The 18823-nt window shown below is 44.7% G+C and overlaps 1 protein-coding gene across 1 annotated transcript in view; it reads left to right on the top strand.

Moving 5' to 3' along the window:
* The window catches only part of prdm6 (PR domain containing 6), a gene marked incomplete at both ends in the record, with an annotated part of 146827 nt that extends 128307 nt beyond the window's left edge, over positions 1-18520 (top strand). Inside the window, one exon of the mRNA XM_080498808.1 lies at positions 18406-18520. Coding sequence (XP_080354934.1) covers positions 18406-18520 — 115 coding nt within the window. The remainder of the gene's footprint in view (positions 1-18405) is intronic.
* Between the last annotated feature and the right edge of the window lie 303 nt (positions 18521-18823).

The following is an 18823-nucleotide window of genomic DNA, read 5'->3' as shown; positions in this document are numbered from 1 at the left end:
GGTGGCACCCCAAGGTGTTCCCAGGCCATAGAGAGACATAGTCCCGCCAGGTGTCCTAGGTCTGTCCTGAGGCCTCCTACCAGAGGGACATGCCCGGAACACCTCCCTGGGGAGGCGTCCGGGGGGCATCTGAGACAGATGCCTGAGCCTCCTCAGCTGCTGCTCTGGATGTGGAGGAGCAGCGGCTCTACTCCGAGCTCCTCCTGGTGACTGAGCTCCTCACCCTATCTCTAAGGGTGACTGAGCTCCTCACCCAAGCTCTAAGGGTGACTGAGCTCCTCACCCAAGCTCTAAGGGTGACTGAGCTCCTCACCCTATCTCTAAAGGTGACTGAGCTCCTCACCCTATCTCTAAGGGTGACGCCCAGCCACCCTACGGAGGAAGCTCATTTCAGCCGCTTGTATCCAGGACCTCGTTCTTTCGGTCATGACCCATAGTTCATGACCATAGGTGAGGGGAGGAACGAAGATCGACCAGTAAATCGAGAGCTTGGTCTTTTGGCTCAGCTCCTTCTTCACCACGACAGACCGATACAATGACCACATAACTGCAGACGCTGCACCGATCCGCCTGTCGATCTCGCGCTCCATCTTCCCCCACTCCTGAACAAGACCCCGAGATACTTGAACTCCTCCACCTGTGACAAGGGCACTCCACCGACCTGGAGGGGGCAAGACACCTTTTTCTGGTCGAGAACCATGGCCTCGGATTTAGAGGTGCTGATCCTCATCCCAGCTGCTTCACACTCGGCTGTGAACCACGTCAGTGCACGCTGAAGGTCCAGGCTTGATGGAGCCAACAGAACCACATCATCCGCAAATAGCAGAGATGAGATTCAGTGGTCCCCAACCCGGACCCCCTCCGGCCCCTGGGTGTGCATAGAGAACAGAATCGGTGATAAAGGACACCCCTGCTGGAGGCCAACGTGCACTGGGAACAGGTCCGACTTACTGCCGGCAATGTGAACCAAACTCCTGCTCTGGGTGTACAGGGACCAAACAGTCCTTAACAAAGGGCCCCGGACTCCATACTCCCGGAGCACCCCCCACAGGACATCTCGGGGGACGCGGTCGAACGCCTTCTCCAGATCCACAAAACACATGTGGACTGGTTGGGTGAACTCCCATGAACCCTCAAGCACCTGGTGGAGGGTATAGAGCTGGTCCAGTGTTCCACCATCAGGAGAACCTGGTGGAGGGTCTAGAGCTGGTCCAGTGTTCCACCATCAGGAGAACCTGGTGGAGGGTATAGAGCTGGTCCAGTGTTCCACCACCAGGACGAAAACCACATTGTTCCTCTTGGGTCAGAGGTTTGACTAACGGCCGGACCCTCCTCTCCAGTACCCTGGAATAGACTTTCCTGGGGAGGCTGAGGAGTGTGATCCCTCTGTAGTTGGAACAGACCCTCCGATCCCCCTTCTTGAAGAGAGGGACCACCACCCCAGTCTGCCAGTCCAGAGGTACTGTCCCCGCCCGCCACGCGATGTTGCAGAGACGAGTCAGCCATGACAGTCCCTGCACATCCAGAGACTTAAGGAACTCTGGGCGAATCTCATCCACTCCCGGTGCCTTGCCACCGAGGAGCTTCACAACAACCTCGGTGACTTCAGCTTGGGAAATGGACGAGTCCACCTCTGACAACCCAGCCTCTGCTTCCTCAATGGAAGACATGATTATGGGATTGAGGAGGTCCTCAAAGTATTCCTTCCACCGCCCAACGACATCTCCAGTTGAGGTCAACATTTCCCCACCTCCACTATAAACAGTGTTGGTGGAGAACTGCTTCCCCCGCCTAAGGCGCCGGACGGTTTGTCAGAATTTCCTCAGGGCCGACCGAAAGTCTTCCTCCATGGCCTCTCCGAACTCCTCCCAGACCCGAGTTTTTGCCTCCACCACAGCCCGGGCTGCAGCTCGCTTGGCCTGCCGGTACCTGTCGACTGCCTCGGGAGTCCTATGAGCTAACAGTGCCCGGTAGGACTCCTTCTTCAGCTTGACGGCATCCCTTACTTCCGGTTTCCACCACCGGGTTCGGGGATTTCCGCCACAACAGGTACCAGAGACCCTTGGGACATGGAACAATTCAATTCAATTCAACTTTATTTATATCACACCAAATACAACACAGTCATTTCTAGGTGCTTTTGACAACATGGTCCACTGAAGAGTTTGAACACGTTATCCACAAAATGAGGCTCATCACAAACAAATACAGTATTGGTGTTTAAGACCCAAAATGACAAAACTAAAGACATGCACATTCAATGAGATATTTCACCTCGTGAGTGGTGTTTTTCTATTGAACCTGCTGAAGAAACCTTTTACATTTACATACATACAACTTTTAAAGGTAAATTCTAGTTCTTTTTATGTTTTTATTCCTTCATCATGTCTAAAAACTGCCAACCACATCTGTTCCAATGACAATATAACCAAAGTCGTCAAACATTCTCTACAGTTCAGATCAAAGCTTACTGAACTTTGTGGTCTTGGTATCAACATGTTTTGTTCCTGCCTTCACCCTCGGAGTGAAATCTAAAGTCTCCAACGTCTCCCTATCTGGTTTCTCTGTTGTGATCACATTATGATTGAGCACAAAAGTTGGCAGTGATTTGTCTACATTTAGAAAAGGTTTTGAGGTTTTGAGGTTTTGAGACTTTTGAGGATTAGTCCTCGATTTTTGCTCTCCGTGGCGAGCTTGAGACCCTATATGTATGCAGGGTTGGGAAGGTTACTTGTAATCTGTTACAATTAGAATTTACCTGTCAAAAAATGGAATCTGTAACTTACTCTAAGTACTAAAATAAAAAAGTAATGTACCAGAGTACTTTTAGTTACTTTCTGATTACTTCACCAACAAACATAAAAAATAAAGACAAGAAAGAATAGAATGTGTCCTCTGCTCAGTGTGTTGACACATCTTATACACAGCATAAACAAATTGCACTTAACAGAACAAGTTTTGAACGATCAAAACTCAGTAACCAATCAGTGTCCATATTCACGAAGCGTCTCAGAACTACTATCTCAGCCTAAAAGTCACTGAGCAAAGAATTCTGAGCTTAAAGTGACTCAGAAGTGTCTCAGAGTAACTCAGCAAGAATTTGACACAACTTTTATCTTAGTGAGGAGGAGTGGTTGACCCCGGTGCTCTGTATGATGCAGTCTGCTGAGAGCTGATTGGTTGTTAGAGAGGAAGATGCTCTGTATAACAAAGTCTGCCGAGAGCTGATTGGTTGTTAGAGAGAAAGATGCTCTGTATGATGCAGTCTGCTGAGAGCTGATTGGTTGTTAGAGGGAGGAAGATGCTCTGAGCTCCTTGTCCATATTCTCAAAGCCTCCTGAGGCTGAAAGTAGCTCGTAGTGACGTCACTCTTTAGAAACATCTCAGAATTCCTCCAAATTTAAGACTTTTCTTAGAATTGTTCCTCACTAAGATAAAAGTAATTCACAAAGCGGGGGTGCATTCTATGAAATTTAATTCTGGCACTGCCACTGTGTTTAATGACAACAATTTAATGACACACTGCCAGTTCGATGTGCAGGAATAATTTTGTGGTCGACCTCAGGGATGATCTTCCTTCTCCCACAGTGAAGCAATGTAATAACGCTGAGATGAAGGTGATCACAACACTGCCACACCTGTCTACAGGTGAGTTGCAGTAGAACACTGTGACACCTGTCTACAGGTGAGTTGCAGTAGAACACTGCCACACCTGTCTACAGGTGAGTTGCAGTAGAACACTGTGACACCTGTCTACAGGTGAGTTTCAGTAAAACACTGTGACACCTGTCTACAGGTGAGTTTCAGTAAAACACTGTGACACCTGTCTACAGGTGAGTTGCAGTAAAACACTGTGACACCTGTCTACAGGTGAGCTGCAGTAAAACACTGTGACACCTGTCTACAGGTGAGTTGCAGTAAAACACTGTGACTCATGTCTGCAGGTGAGCTGCAGTAAAACACTGACACCTGTCTACAGGTGAGTTTCAGTAAAACACTGACACCTGTCTACAGGTGAGCTGCAGTAAAACACTGTGACTCCTGTCTGCAGGTGAGCTGCAGTAAAACACTGTGACTCCTGTCTACAGGTGAGCTGCAGTAAAACACTGTGACTCCTGTCTACAGGTGAGCTGCAGTAAAACACTGACACCTATCTACAGGTGAGCTGCAGTAAAACACTGTGACTCCTGTCTACAGGTGAGCTGCAGTAAAACACTGTGACTCCTGTCTACAGGTGAGCTGCAGTAAAACACTGCCACACCTGTCTACAGGTGAGTTTCAGTAAAACACTGACACCTGTCTGCAGGTGAGCTGCAGTAAAACACTGTGACTCCTGTCTACAGGTGAGCTGCAGTAAAACACTGACACCTATCTACAGGTGAGCTGCAGTAAAACACTGTGACTCCTGTCTACAGGTGAGCTGCAGTAAAACACTGTGACTCCTGTCTACAGGTGAGCTGCAGTAAAACACTGTGACTCCTGTCTACAGGTGAGTTGCAGTAAAACACTGTGACTCCTGTCTACAGGTGAGCTGCAGTAAAACACTGTGACTCCTGTCTACAGGTGAGTTGTAAAATTAGCCATCACATCTCTTGGGCTGATTTAAAATTGTATAATCATGACAATTATTTTATGTCCAATTAATGAAACTCAGAAAAATGAATTAATTTGTACACAGTTTATAAATGATTGAGCTTACCTCGTTCACATGCTGATAATTTTATTGATTTAATTATTGTTATCTTTTCTGTCCACGCTGGTTATTTTGACCACTTAATGTATTATAATGATATTAATGGAGGACGAGACGCAGCCGTGGTCAATCCCAGTGATTGACCACCAATGTGGGGCAGTGAAAGATCCGTTTATGGTCACTGTAGAGGTTGATGGTTAAAAATGTTGAAAACAAACTGGAATTAATGTTTTTACATGGTTTGGTGCATGTTCATAAAAGAGGGTACTTCCCCTTTAAGACCACATATGTTAGTGAGATGCTGGTGATTCCAGGAAACAGAGAGACAGTGCTTGAGAACTACAGAAGCAAAAGGTTTTCTTACGTTCTTCTTACTTATTACTTGATTAGTAAGTAATTACAAGTGCTTTAGCCAGCCATGTTCTTTGTAAGTCAGTGGATTTGGAACTCTGGAACTGAGAAATTAAACAGAGAGTTTTTAATATTTTTCTTTATTAAAACAATGTATCCGGAGTGGACTTTTGTTGAACTGTGTCGCTGGGAAAGCTACAGACACTACCTGTACAGAAACAACATACCAAGCAGAGTCAAAAACAAACACCCCTTTAAAATATTTATTCTTTTACACCTTTAACAAAATTGAACGCCCAGTGCACAGCGCCACTGGTTAAACAAACGGAGAACATCTTTCCTTTCTCTTTCTATTTACGTCATCTTGTCTGTTTAAGAAACTTACGTAGACTTCTTAAAGTCCTCCTCACTACTTCTAGTGGTTTTCCACCTTAGGAGCCCTCTTAGGGTATAAGATGCTTCCTTAGAAAAATTCTAAGAAAAATCCTGAATTTCAAGGAATTCTAAGGTTTTCTAAGAGTGACGTCACTAAAGCCCCGTTTCCACCGCACAAAAAGTGCCGGCCTAGACCGGTCTAAACCGCTCCGGTTCGCGTGTCAGGACAGGAATGCGGTCTAAACCGCTCCAGACCGCTCCAAAGGCCACTGCTTTTCCGCTCCCCTTCCGTTGGGGTACCAGGACCACGGAACGGGTCTGAGGTTGAGCTGCTGTCTGCTGATTGGTCAGTGATTTACTACACGCCCTCAATATGTTATTGTGTTGGCTGGATGAATCCTCTGCTGTTAGCGTGCTCAGCTTTGCAGCTTTTTTTTCCTTTTCTTTTCTTTGCTGCTCAACTTTAGTGTTTGTGGTGAAACAGCGACTTGAGGCAGGGGGAGACCGGGGGGAGGGACTTTGCATCACGTTGGAGCTTCCTGTTAGCATAGCGCTCGCCGTGCCGTGGATGTGCGTCTGGGACACGGGAGTCTGGAGCTTTGGGCTCCGGTGCTGATCGCGCTCCGACAGCTCCGCTTCCCAGAGGTGGTCAGCGTTCTGTTTCAGTGGCGCTATATCGCGGTCAGTGGCGCCATATCGCGGGGACGGACCGCGGAAGCGATGAAGAGGAGCTCGGCGCCTCCGTGTTCCGACACTTAGCTGCCAGACCGCGATCAGCGCCGAAGTGGAGCGGCTGCTCCTGCATTTGAGCAGAAAGCGCCAGACTCCCGTGTCTGTGCCTCAGCCAACCGGGGGGAACACTCCGGCCACTTGCCCCGCCTCCCAGCGCTCAGGGGCGGCGCAAGTAGCCGGAGCGTTCGCTCTCTCAGAACAAGGAAGTTGCGGCTGCAGTTCTGCCGCTGCAAAAAATAACCGCTGCCAAAAATAACAGGTTTTTTTTGCCGCTGCAAAAAAAAAGAGTTAACTAAACAACAAGTGCAAAATGGAGGATGTAAACAACAACAGAGGAGTCATAAGATCTAGATCTGACGACTTTCTTTTCTGTTGTAACGTCACAGATCTGCTGAGCTCTTAAGCCCCGCCCACTTTTTAAGCTCCTCTCTGCAGTGGAAACGGGTACCGGACCAGAGCTCCGGCTTCGCTTTGCCGTACCGCTCCGTACCGCTCCGTACCGCTCCGCTCCGTCCCCGCACTTTTGTGTGGTGGAAACGGGTCTTAAGAGCTACTCTTAGCCTGAGGATGCTTTGTGAATACGGGCACAGGTGTTTTAACACTTTTCTTTAAAGAATCAAAACTGCAATACAAATAAAGCTTTCAATTATTCAAGTATTAGTCCTCAAAACAATTTCTATTCAAGAAAATGTTTTCAAAACATTTTCAAAACTCTCTCTCTCTCTCTCTCTCTCTCTCTCTCTCTCTCTCTCTCTCTCTCTCTAGCTCCCCCATTTCCTCGTTGGTCTTAATATTTTATTTTCCAGACTAAATATGAATGTTTGATAAGTATAAATATGAAAACTGACAGAGGCTGATCAAAAAACACTAGATTGGTAAAAATGACATTCAAAACCGCCCTTGGTCAGAATTTATTAATGCATCTGTGGAGGTCACATGACACAACACCTTTCACAATAAAGGTGCCCAATTTATGTGAAGTGATACTTTAGACACGTAAACTCAAAAAAATGTCCAGATGATGACAAATTGTTTTAATCCTGAATAAAAATATGATATCCAGATACAGATTTTTTTTTTTTTTTTTTGCAAATATAATAATGTTGGGACCATTATGTAGGGATTTATTACCTCATATGGATCACTATTTATGTTATTGTTGGCTATCGATAATGGTTAATAATTATCACAGATAGTTATTAATAATGTTGAAATTTAATCTGATGTGTATCAGAACCTCAGAGCTCCACCTGTCTAAACAGGAAATGATAGCCAATTCAGTTCTATCAGTCTCATAAGATATACTAAACAGTTAATCGGGAATTTGAATTAATAGTTAAATTAATTACAATTACCAGAATTAACAGTAAAGGTTGAAGGATTTTGGAGTTCTTGACACAGAAGAGGTCGACATTTCATTCACATTTGTGCTCATTAATAAAACAGCAAGTATGATTCCAAAAATTATATTTATTAACAATGAAAACAAATAAAACACAGATTCTAACTACCTATATACAGCTGTGTGTGTGTAGGTGCATGTGTGTGTGTGGAGAGAGAAAGAGAGAGAGAGAGAGTTGGAGGGAGTGTGTGTGTGTGACGTGTGATGGAACTACAAAACAAGATGGCGGATCACAAGAAACTACATTCAAATGGAGGTTGTCAGAGAACAGGAAGTCTGTCCTGAGTCTCGGCCATGTGCTGATAGCAATGGAACAATAGAAGCTAGCCACAGCATCTGCTTCTGGTGTGTCTCTGCTAAAGGACCATTTCTAGAATGACTTGATGTGACTGTGATTTGTCTTGTAAAACGTCAGGAGTCGTCAGATGGTGTTCGATTACTGTGTGATGTTGTCTTTGATGTGATATGTGTAGGATTGTGAGTTAACTAGTTAGTAAAGCAAAGATTAGCATGCAGACCCTGTGTCTGTGGCAGAGCTAACGTTGGTTTACAGGTTGATAACTGCTCCTAGTATCATTATCAAAACAACTTAATCACTGTAATAGAATCAACACATCTTCATGAAAGTTAAACAGTTCTATCATAGCATCAGGTTTAACTAATCTCAAGTAAAGCCCAGTTGTTGTTCCCACTTCCTTGAAGGAGTTCAGTTGTTGTCCTGCTGGAGGGAAGCTGGTGTCTTCTCCTGTAGTTAGCACCTCCTGCTAACTGTGGTTGCTGGTTCTGCAGGTTGAGGAGAAGAAGATGAAGTTGATGTTTCAGGAGTCCTTCTTTGCAGCTCCTGGTTGTTCCTTTTGTCCAGACTGAGGAGCTGGTCGCTCAGGTCTGTGATGGTTTTCCTGCTTGTTCAACAAAAACACAACGAAGTTCTGTGAGGGTCCCTGGTCCGTCCTGGAGGAACCGGGTGGTTCCCTGGAGAGCAGACTCTGGGTGCGGGTCTCTGGATCAGGGGAAGGTCTGACCCTCCTGGTTGGGTCAGCAGAAGAGTTGAGGAGTGGAGGCCTCTGGTTTGCAGGCCTCTGGTGTTAACTGTGTGCTAACGCTGGATGAGCTGCCTTCAGCAACCCACCTCCTTGGAGTTTGCTTTGCAAGAGTTCAAGAAGCCTGGCTTCGCAGGCTCTTTGTTCCACGCGTGGATTCAGAGGTGTCAAAGCCTGAGAGCTTCAACCAATCAGTGACTGGCTGATTGCATGGGGGAAGAGTCTTGTGAGCAGAAAGGGGGGGAGGAAGGTCCTGCAGAAGGCCCTCCACCCCCACTGGGTGTGATGGTCAATCACATTCCTGGGTCAGAATTCATGTCATGACTGCGTCTCATGACAAATGAATATTGTCTCTCCCCAGAAATGAACAAACTTTCTGTGGTCCTGCAGATCCCAACAATAATATCTGATTAACTTGAATGTGTACATTTCAGAATAGACTGGCAAATTGTTGCAGTTACGAAAGGATCAAAAGAAGGAAAGACTTTGAAAATTGTCCACATCTGCAGTTTAATATGTGATGTTTGACTTGTCCGGCCCTCCAGAGGTCAGATTAGGTTGATGTGGATCCTCAACTGGAATGAGTTTGACGCCCTGATCCACTGAGTCAATGATCAGACTTAAAAAAAAAGTTATGTCACGTGTCGCCCCAATGAATCCTAAAACAGTAGATCCTCTAAATGTATTGAGAATGTCTTCCTCCCATCAGCACCAGTACTGGTATTGGCAGGTTACTAGCAGGTTATGAGCTAATACAACTAGTTGGTATTGGCAGGTTACTGGCAGGTTATGAGCTAATAAAACTAGTTGGTATTGGCAGGTTACTAGCACGTTATGAGCTAATAAAACTAGTTGGTATTGGCAGGTTACTAGCAGGTTATGAGCTAATAAAACTAGTTGGTATTGGCAGGTTACTGGCAGGTTATGAGCTAATACAACTAGTTGGTATTGGCAGGTTACTAGCACGTTATGAGCTAATAAAACTAGTTGGTATTGGCAGGTTACTGGCAGGTTATGAGCTAATAAAACTAGTTGGTATTGGCAGGTTACTAGCAGGTTATGAGCTAATAAAACTAGTTGGTATTGGCAGGTTACTGGCAGGTTATGAGCTAATACAACTAGTTGGTATTGGCAGGTTACTGGCAGGTTATGAGCTAATAAAACTAGTTGGTATTGGCAGGTTACTAGCACGTTATGAGCTAATAAAACTAGTTGGTATTGGCAGGTTACTGGCAGGTTATGAGCTAATAAAACTAGTTGGTATTGGCAGGTTACTGGCAGGTTATGAGCTAATAAAACTAGTTGGTATTGGCAGGTTACTGGCAGGTTATGAGCTAATAAAACTAGTTGGTATTGGCAGGTTACTGACAGGTTATGAGCTAATAAAACTAGTTGTTATTGGCAGGTTACTGGCAGGTTATGAGCTAATAAAACTAGTTGGTATTGGCAGGTTACTGACAGGTTATGAGCTAATAAAACTAGTTGGTATTGGCAGGTTACTAGCACGTTATGAGCTAATAAAACTAGTTGGTATTGGCAGGTTACTGACAGGTTATGAGCTAATAAAACTAGTTGGTATTGGCAGGTTACTGGCAGGTTATGAGCTAATAAAACTAGTTGGTATTGGCAGGTTACTGGCAGGTTATGAGCTAATAAAACTAGTTGGTATTGGCAGGTTACTGGCAGGTTATGAGCTAATAAAACTGGTTGGTATAGGCAGGTTACTAGCCGGTTATGAGCTAATAAAACTAGTTGGTATTGGCAGGTTACTGACAGGTTATGAGCTAATAAAACTAGTTGTTATTGGCAGGTTACTGGCAGGTTATGAGCTAATAAAACTAGTTGGTATAGGCAGGTTACTAGCCGGTTATGAGCTAATAAAACTAGTTGGTATTGGCAGGTTACTGACAGGTTATGAGCTAATACAACTAGTTGTTATTGGCAGGTTACTGGCAGGTTTTGAGCTAATAAAACTAGTTGGTATTGGCAGGTTACTAGCAGGTTATGAGCTAATAAAACTAGTTGGTATTGGCAGGTTACTGGCAGGTTATGAGCTAATAAAACTAGTTGGTATTGGCAGGTTACTGGCAGGTTATGAGCTAATAAAACTAGTTGGTATTGGCAGGTTACCGGCAGGTTATGAGCTAATAAAACTAGTTGGTATTGGCAGGTTACCGACAGGTTATGAGCTAATAAAACTAGTTGTTATTGGCAGGTTACTGGCAGGTTATGAGCTAATAAAACTAGTTGGTATTGGCAGGTTACTGACAGGTTATGAGCTAATAAAACTAGTTGGTATTGGCAGGTTACCAGCAGGTTATGAGCTAATAAAACTAGTTGGTATTGGCTGGTTACTAGCAGTTTATGAGCTAATAAAACTAGTTGGTATTGGTAGGTTACTGGCAGGTTATGAGCTAATAAAACTAGTTGGTACTGGCAGGTTACTGGCAGGTTATGAGCTAATAAAACTAGTTGGTATTGGCAGGTTACTGGCAGGTTATGAGCTAATAAAACTAGTTGGTATAGGCAGGTTACTAGCAGGTTATGAGCTAATAAAACTAGTTGGTATTGGCAGGTTACTGGCAGGTTATGAGCTAATAAAACTAGTTGGTTTTGGCAGGTTACTGGCCGGTTAGGAGCTAATAAAACTAGTTGGTATTGGCAGGTTACTGGCAGGTTAGGAGCTAATAAAACTAGTTGGTATAGGCAGGTTACTAGCAGGTTATGAGCTAATAAAACTAGTTGGTATTGGCAGGTTACTGGCAGGTTATGAGCTAATAAAACTAGTTGGTTTTGGCAGGTTACTGGCAGGTTAGGAGCTAATAAAACTAGTTGGTATTGGCAGGTTACTGGCAGGTTATGAGCTAATAAAACTAGTTGGTTTTGGCAGGTTACTGGCAGGTTAGGAGCTAATAAAACTAGTTGACAGAGTCCAGGTGTGTTTCAGTAAAGTCAGCAGGTTTTATCTACCAGATGTTTCTTGAGGTGAGACGTTCACAACACTTTCACTGCTGGAGGCGTCATTAACATTGTACAGAGGTGAAGAGGCTCCTCCCACTTTAAAACATAGTGATGAGAGCAGCTGGCTGCAGTATCCATGGCAACGTGTCAGTGACAACAGTGTGTTGTTACCTGAAAGCATCAGGAAGTGTCGCAACGCCAGTGGACAGATCATGTTACAGCTGTATTTCTAGTTTATGCCATCTGATTTTCTATTGTAATTCCCCTCGGTAATCCTAGTTTTTATCGAATATGCCTGTAATGAGATTACACATTTTTCAGTTTCCCGTCCACACTACAAAAGGAAATTCGCTCAAAACAATGTAGTACATATGTCATGTGTATAGGTGGCGCTGTTACTGCCAACGAAATACACCGACATCAGAGAATAACTCAGAAATCAACAAATCCAGCATCTGGTCTTAATAAAGCGACAAGCATCAGCAGCTCCACCTGCAGCAGGTCAGGTTGTTAATGTTCAGTGACGTTGCGGAGGCTCGCGGGCAGTGTTGCCACAGTTACTTTAAAAAACTAATCCGATTACTGATTACTAGTTACTCCTTTTAAAAAGGATTACTTGTTTTTAAAAGTAGCTAAGTTATATTATAAGTTTTAGTTACTTTCAGCAGCTGCTGACAACAATCCCCATCATCTGAACTTAAATCTCTGCTGACCCCGGCCTCCTGCACCATCTATATACATATTTAATTCTCATATTCTCATATTTAATACCTTCATTCTCTGTTCTATTTATATCTGACTCACGCTTTGATCATCGCATTTTTACTATTACTGCTATTTATTGACCCAGAGACACTATGTCTTTATTCATTTGCACTGCCTGCTCTATGAGACTTTAATTGCCCCCCTCCCGGGCAAATAAAGTATTTTATTGATTGGTTGATTAATTTTAAAGGTGGGGTTGGGGGCTTATTGCAATGTTAAGGTTCATTGATGGCAACTGTTGGTTCCAATGGTTGGTTCCAATTTTTTTGTGTTACCTGTTAGTTGGCCTGTGATTGGCTGAGAGTGTAGAAGGGGGCGGGTCAGATGAGCTCCAGAGTCTGCATGTGCTGCCTGTGTGTGAGGTGAATGGAGGGGCGGCTGGTTCTGTTTAATAATAAAGAAACTCGTCTTATTGGACACTACAACAGTAACGCACAGTGACTTGGACAAGTAACTTTATTCTGATTACTGGTTTGGAAATAGTAACACGTTAGATTACTGGTTACTGAAAAAGTGGTCATTTGAGCGGCATCAGTGATGGCGGGGATATCAGGTGGAGAGGTGGGGCGATGACATCATTGTTTTCAGCTATTGCGCGTATTGTCTGTCCGCACGTTGAAACCAAGGCAGCAAATTAAAATGTCTCCATTCGATAATATTCTAACAATGATGCGGTAACTTGAAACGGCGTTGTGGTGTGGACAGGACCTTATTTCACGTCTGCTGACAGAAACACTTGGCATCATGTTTGAACCGTGTCTTATTTTGGCTTTTCCATTTTTCATTATCCCTCTTTCGAATATTTAGTTGCCCGTCCTGTCGAGGCTGCGGTGAACTCTGACCTTCACAGAGCCTCATTCTGAACACAGCAGCTGCCGGCCGTTTAGGAGCCTGGTAATGAATCCTCACCTGAGTCTGACCCAATAGGAGGCTTTCTGGATGCTCCTGCTGTCAGCTGGTTGCGGACAAAGATGGCCGCCTCAGGGATGAAGAGGTCAGCAGTCAGGGGAGTAACGGAGGGCAAAGGAGCACCAGAGGTGCAGAGCAAGTAAGGAAAGCAGAATAATGGGTTGGAGTTGTGGTGAATGCAGAGGACTCGTCTCTGGGGGAAGCTGCTGGAAACAAATTAACATCCTTAATAAGCAATCATAGGAATCCGAAGCGGTCATTGACGTGAGGCAGCGAAGGGATGAGAGGGAGAAAGAGCGTGAAGGAACAAGAGATCACGACGTGAAAAGTGAAACGACACGAGGAATCCAGTTAAAGCAAATCAGCGTTCTTAATAAGCAATCAGAGGAAACCCTGAACCTTTTCATCAGCACTTCAGAGTCTCGGTGGAGGCAGAGCGCGACAAAGACAATCACCAGCGTCAGAAATCTTTAGCCGATCGATGCCTCGGGGAGTTATCTCCTCTCGGACAGCGCGGCACATAGATTAAAGCTGCCACTGTCACTTTGTCAGGAAAAGCCTCAACTTTATTTTCCCGCTGAGGAGAGTGAACCGAGGATTCAGCGGACTGTGGAGCCACTCACGCATTCCAGACCCAATCGTTCTAGAGCTCTCTGGAAGAACTTTTTCAACTGCGCTGATTTACAACAATTCTTTGTTCCACTGTCAATCAGGGAAAAGTCTTCTTTATTCTGGAGATGATTCTGTGGAGTCATTGAGCTCAGTTTGTTCTTAAAACTTCAGTTACATCAGTTTATCAGCACTTTATGAATCTGCTCACCTTGTAATCAAACTGGGGTAATCTGTCACACACACACACACACACACACACACACACACACACACACACACACACACACACACACACACACACACACACACACACACACACACACACACACACACACACACACAGACACACACAGACAGAACTTGATGTTGAATTCAGTTAATATCTTTTTCCACTCTGGTCTAAGTCTGCCACTAATTTAGTTTTGTACTGTGTGATTTTCTTCTGATATTTCTTTGCTGCTGTAACACTACATTTCTCCATGAGAGATGAATAAAGGATGATCTTAGCTTCTCTTTTCTCAATAATTATTTCGATAATCGATTCATCTATAGATTATTTTTGTGATTATTCGATTAATGGATTTTTGTGGATTTATTTTAAACAAACATTTGGTTTAGCCAAGTAAGTTATTGAGACCATACTTTATGAAGAAAAAGAAAAAGGGGATTGTGCATTTTACAGCATTTCATTCAAATCATTTTATAAAACAGCTCAAAACTAAGGTCACAAGACATGCCATGTCATCGCCCCAGCTCTCCACCCCATAGTCCCACGAGCCCCCACAGCGTCATTTAACAACAACAACATGGCGGACGACCTGCTGCAGGTGGAGCTGTCGGAGTGTCTGAAGCAATCGCTTTATTAAGACCAGATGTTGGATTTGTTCATTTCTGAGTTCTTCTCTGTGTTGGTGTATTTCTATGGCAGTAACAGCGCCACCTATACACATGACATATGTACATTGTTTTGAGCCATTTTCGTTGTGTCATGTGGGCAAGAAACTTTATTAGAATGACGGGGTGAAAAAAGATGGTTTTGTCTGGTGTGGACAGGAACTGACACAAAGAGCTTAAGCAAAGCTTAATGAGCAACAAATGGATGCGGATATAATCTGCTGTCTCAACCTCATCTCAGTGTTCTGCTCACTCATATGTTTTGTAGATTTAGTGTGAAGTGCTCAAACACTTAAGGAGGCTTTATTCGAGAAGTTTTCTCTCCTGATGAATCTCTTTTCTCCCGGGTTTTGGGCCCTTCGTTAGCCGCCCCCGCCATCTTGATGGAAGCATTGACCTTCCTGATGCAAAACCAGACCAAATGTTGGCTTCTTCTCCGGCTGTGCTTGTTGATCACACCTCGGTGGTAGCTGCTGGAACAGATTGGTTTAAAATCGAAAAAAATTAATAAATAAAAAAAAATAAAGGACCACTCATGGTAAAATTAAGTGTTATTAATCAACTAATCATCGATTGAAATATAAGGTTGACGAGTATATATTCGTACGTCAGTTCATCTCTATAGCCCCTGCTTGTCGCATTCACAAGAAGTTCGTTACACGGGAACAAAACTCAAGTGTGTTGTGGTCAGTGTTGCCACAGTTACTTTCATTAGGGTGCGGTGGTATTTCAGTCAGAGCCAGTCACAACCCGCCGCCGCCCCACATTACGTCCTCTGAATCCATTGTAAGGCCACTATTATGCATCCGTACTTAATCCACCAACATGACAATGATCAACAACCACAACACATCAAGACTCCACTGTGCAGCTTCACCATCACATCATTCTCCAGTGTTTCTAGCAGGTTTACACGGAGGGGCGGCTTGTCTGTCTGTGTGTACGATTGTATGGGAAACACCACTTTACAATCAAAAAACTGCACCAAATGTCAACAGCAGCACCAATCTAATCCAGAGAAAGTAAAAAACAAAAACACAAAGAGCACTCACCATCACTTGTAGATTAAATCCATCCTGCTGTAAAATGCTGACAAAGCCTTGGATGGTCTGAGTTCAGCTCATCATTCCTGTGTCGATCTTCTTCTCCTCACAACTGAAAAAGGTCCTGGAGCAGGTCCTCTATGTATCATGATCTTCATGTTCAATCAGCCTCCATCACTCCAGAGGAGCAGATAATAACAGAGTCATCACCACCTGCCCATGAGCCCATGAGCCAATCAGTCAAGCTCATTTCAACGACCACACCCAGACCAGCACTAGAAACTCTGCTGGTCCTAAAGCGTTCTGTCAATAACACATCGACATCTGATTGGCTGATGATACTGTCACTCAATGTTTTAACTCAATAGCAGGTCCAGCTTCCATCAGAGGGTAGCAATGAATCTCTGCTGACCCCGGCCTCCTGCACCATGTTTATACATATTTAACCTTTGACCTTCATTCTCTGTTCTATTTATATCTGACTCACGCTTTGATCATCACAATTTTACTATTACTGCTATTTATTTACCCAACTGTAGTCTGTTGTTGTGCTATTTCTATATTTATTTGCACTGCCTGCTCTATGAGACAAATAAAGTATTTAATTGATTGATTGATTAATTTAAAAAGAGGGGGCTTATTCCAATGTTAAGGTTTATTGATAATAATGGTTGGTTCCGAATCTTTTGTGTTCCATGAAGGCACAATTTGATGAGCTGGTTGGCCTGTGATTGGCTGAGAGTGGAGAAGGGGGCGGGTCAGATGAGTGTGCAGTGTCTGTGTCAGAGAACGGAGGAGGGTCGGTTCTGTTTAGTAATAAAGCGGCTTTGCAGACAAGAAACTCGTCTTGCAGGACGCGACAACAGTAAGGCACGATGACCTGGTCAAGTAACTTGAATCTGATTACTGGGCTGGAAATAGTACCACGTTACATTACTAGTGACTGAAAAAAGGTGATGGTCATATGAGCGTAACGTGTTACTGATCAACGCGTTAGCGGCATCACTGCTCGAGGTAAAGCAGCAGGTGTAGAAGCAGTGCTGTGTTCACGGTTCCCGCTGAACCTGACGGGGCGAGAGACCAGCTGAAGCTTCGCGAAGCTGAAGTTGAGCTGACGAGAGCCGCCTGGACAAGCCGCTCAGCATCATTCCCCCCTGAGAAGGAACAGACTGCAGGGCTCCCGCCTGGGCCCGCTCCCTTTGTTGTGCTGACTCGCTGTCTGTCCCGCTGGATTAGCTGACATGACTGAGGAGCTTCAGAGGAGCTTTGATGTCACGAGCTGTTGTGGTTTCTTACATTTACAGACAAATAACAGCAGGAACGTCCTCCAGGCCACAGCAGGCAGCGGTCTGCTTTCTTTTCCCTGCACTGTAAGAACATTTAGCAAATGAGAACAGGGACAGATGGAAAGCCCATCTTCTACAGGTCAGGACATCCTCCAGGCGCACGCAGGGATTTTTAGGGTTTAATGTAATTACTGAAAAACATCATTGTCATTCCTACAAGACAATGTTTTTAATCTAATTTCATTTAGAAAGTACTTTAAGAAACAACATGATCGTGATGATGAAGAAGATACACAAAGAAATGAAACAACTAGAATAAGAGCACAATACTAACAAATGCAAAGACAACAGTTTTATGATGTTGCTGCAGTTTCTTCTGACCTTTCTCCATTGAATAGAGTTTACGTATATATTTACCTGGATCTCAGGACAATGATATCCAGTCAGCTGTGACTCCATGGTTCCTCATGGAAATGACATTTATATGCTTTCATTTTGACATCTTTTACTACTTCACTTACAGCAAAACATTGTGTGGAATGAAAAACTCATCTAATTGTGAGTGAATCGTTTTAACTCTCAGATGAAAGCATATGAGGCTGAAATTGAGGAAAGTTTCCCTTTAAAATTGAGAAGGAAGCATATAGACGAACATGAAAGAGTTTACACATCAACAAACTCAATGTTTTGTATTACTTTGGTGCTAAATGCATGTATATATGTGATGTTAAGACATATGCACGTACACACACACACACACACACACACACAGATATACCCAGGCTTGATAAGTGTCACTGTCACTTTCAATAGTGACAGACGAGAGGGGGCTTTTAGTGAGAGCTGGGAGGGTTAAGAAGGGCACTAAGTATGTGTGTGTGTGTGTGTGTGTGTGTGTGTGTGTGCGTGCGTGCGTGCGTGCGTGCATGTGTGTGTGTCTGTGTGTGTGTGTGATGGGAATCCCCTCCTTGGCCCTCCAGATAGATTATTGACAGGTGAACCTTGTGTGTAATTTGTGGGTCAGGTTGTGAAGATCAGGGCAACAATTACAGCTGTGCTGCTCCACTGGGCCTCACACACACTTTGTACTGTCACTGGACATTAGTGTGTACCAGTGACAGCATGCACGTGTGTGTGAACACATCTGAGGAGTCGTGTGTTTTTACGCTGAGCCTCTTATCACGCTGACTGCTGAACTGATCTCCTGTTTCTTTGTGTGTGTGTGTGTGTGTGTGTGTGTGTGTGTGTGTGTGTGTGTGTGTGTGTGTGTGTGTGTGTGTGTGTGTGTGTGTGTGTGTGTGTGTGTGTGTGTGTGTGTGTGTGTGTGTGTGTGTGTGTCCAGGTGTGAGCGCTGCGACCGCAGCTTCACGCAGGCCACTCAGCTCAGCCGCCACCAGCGACTCCCCAACGAGTGTAAACCGGTGAACGACAGCAGCGAGTCCATCGAAGTGGACTGAGACTCGTCAGTGTGGCGTCGCATCGCTGCAGCTGCTGAGGAAAAACCCCCCTGTTTCCTGTTTCCTGTTTCCTGTTTCCTGTTTCCTGTTTCCTGTTTCCACCCACCTGAACGGATGAACTGATGCCTCCACACCACGACTGTACAGACCTGCTGCAGCCCTGGCTCCTCCCCCAGCCCCTCCCCTAGCTCCTCCCCCAGCTCCTCCCCTGGCCCCTCCCCCAGCTCCTCCCCCAGCCCCTCCCCAGCTCCTCCCCAGCCCCTCCCCCAGCTCCTCGCCCAGCCCATCCCCAGCTCATCCCCT

The sequence above is a fragment of the Blennius ocellaris genome, assembly GCF_963422515.1.
Source record: "Blennius ocellaris genome assembly, chromosome: 7".
NCBI classification, from domain to species: domain Eukaryota; kingdom Metazoa; phylum Chordata; class Actinopteri; order Blenniiformes; family Blenniidae; genus Blennius; species Blennius ocellaris.
This window is presented reverse-complemented; position numbering and strand designations above follow the sequence as displayed.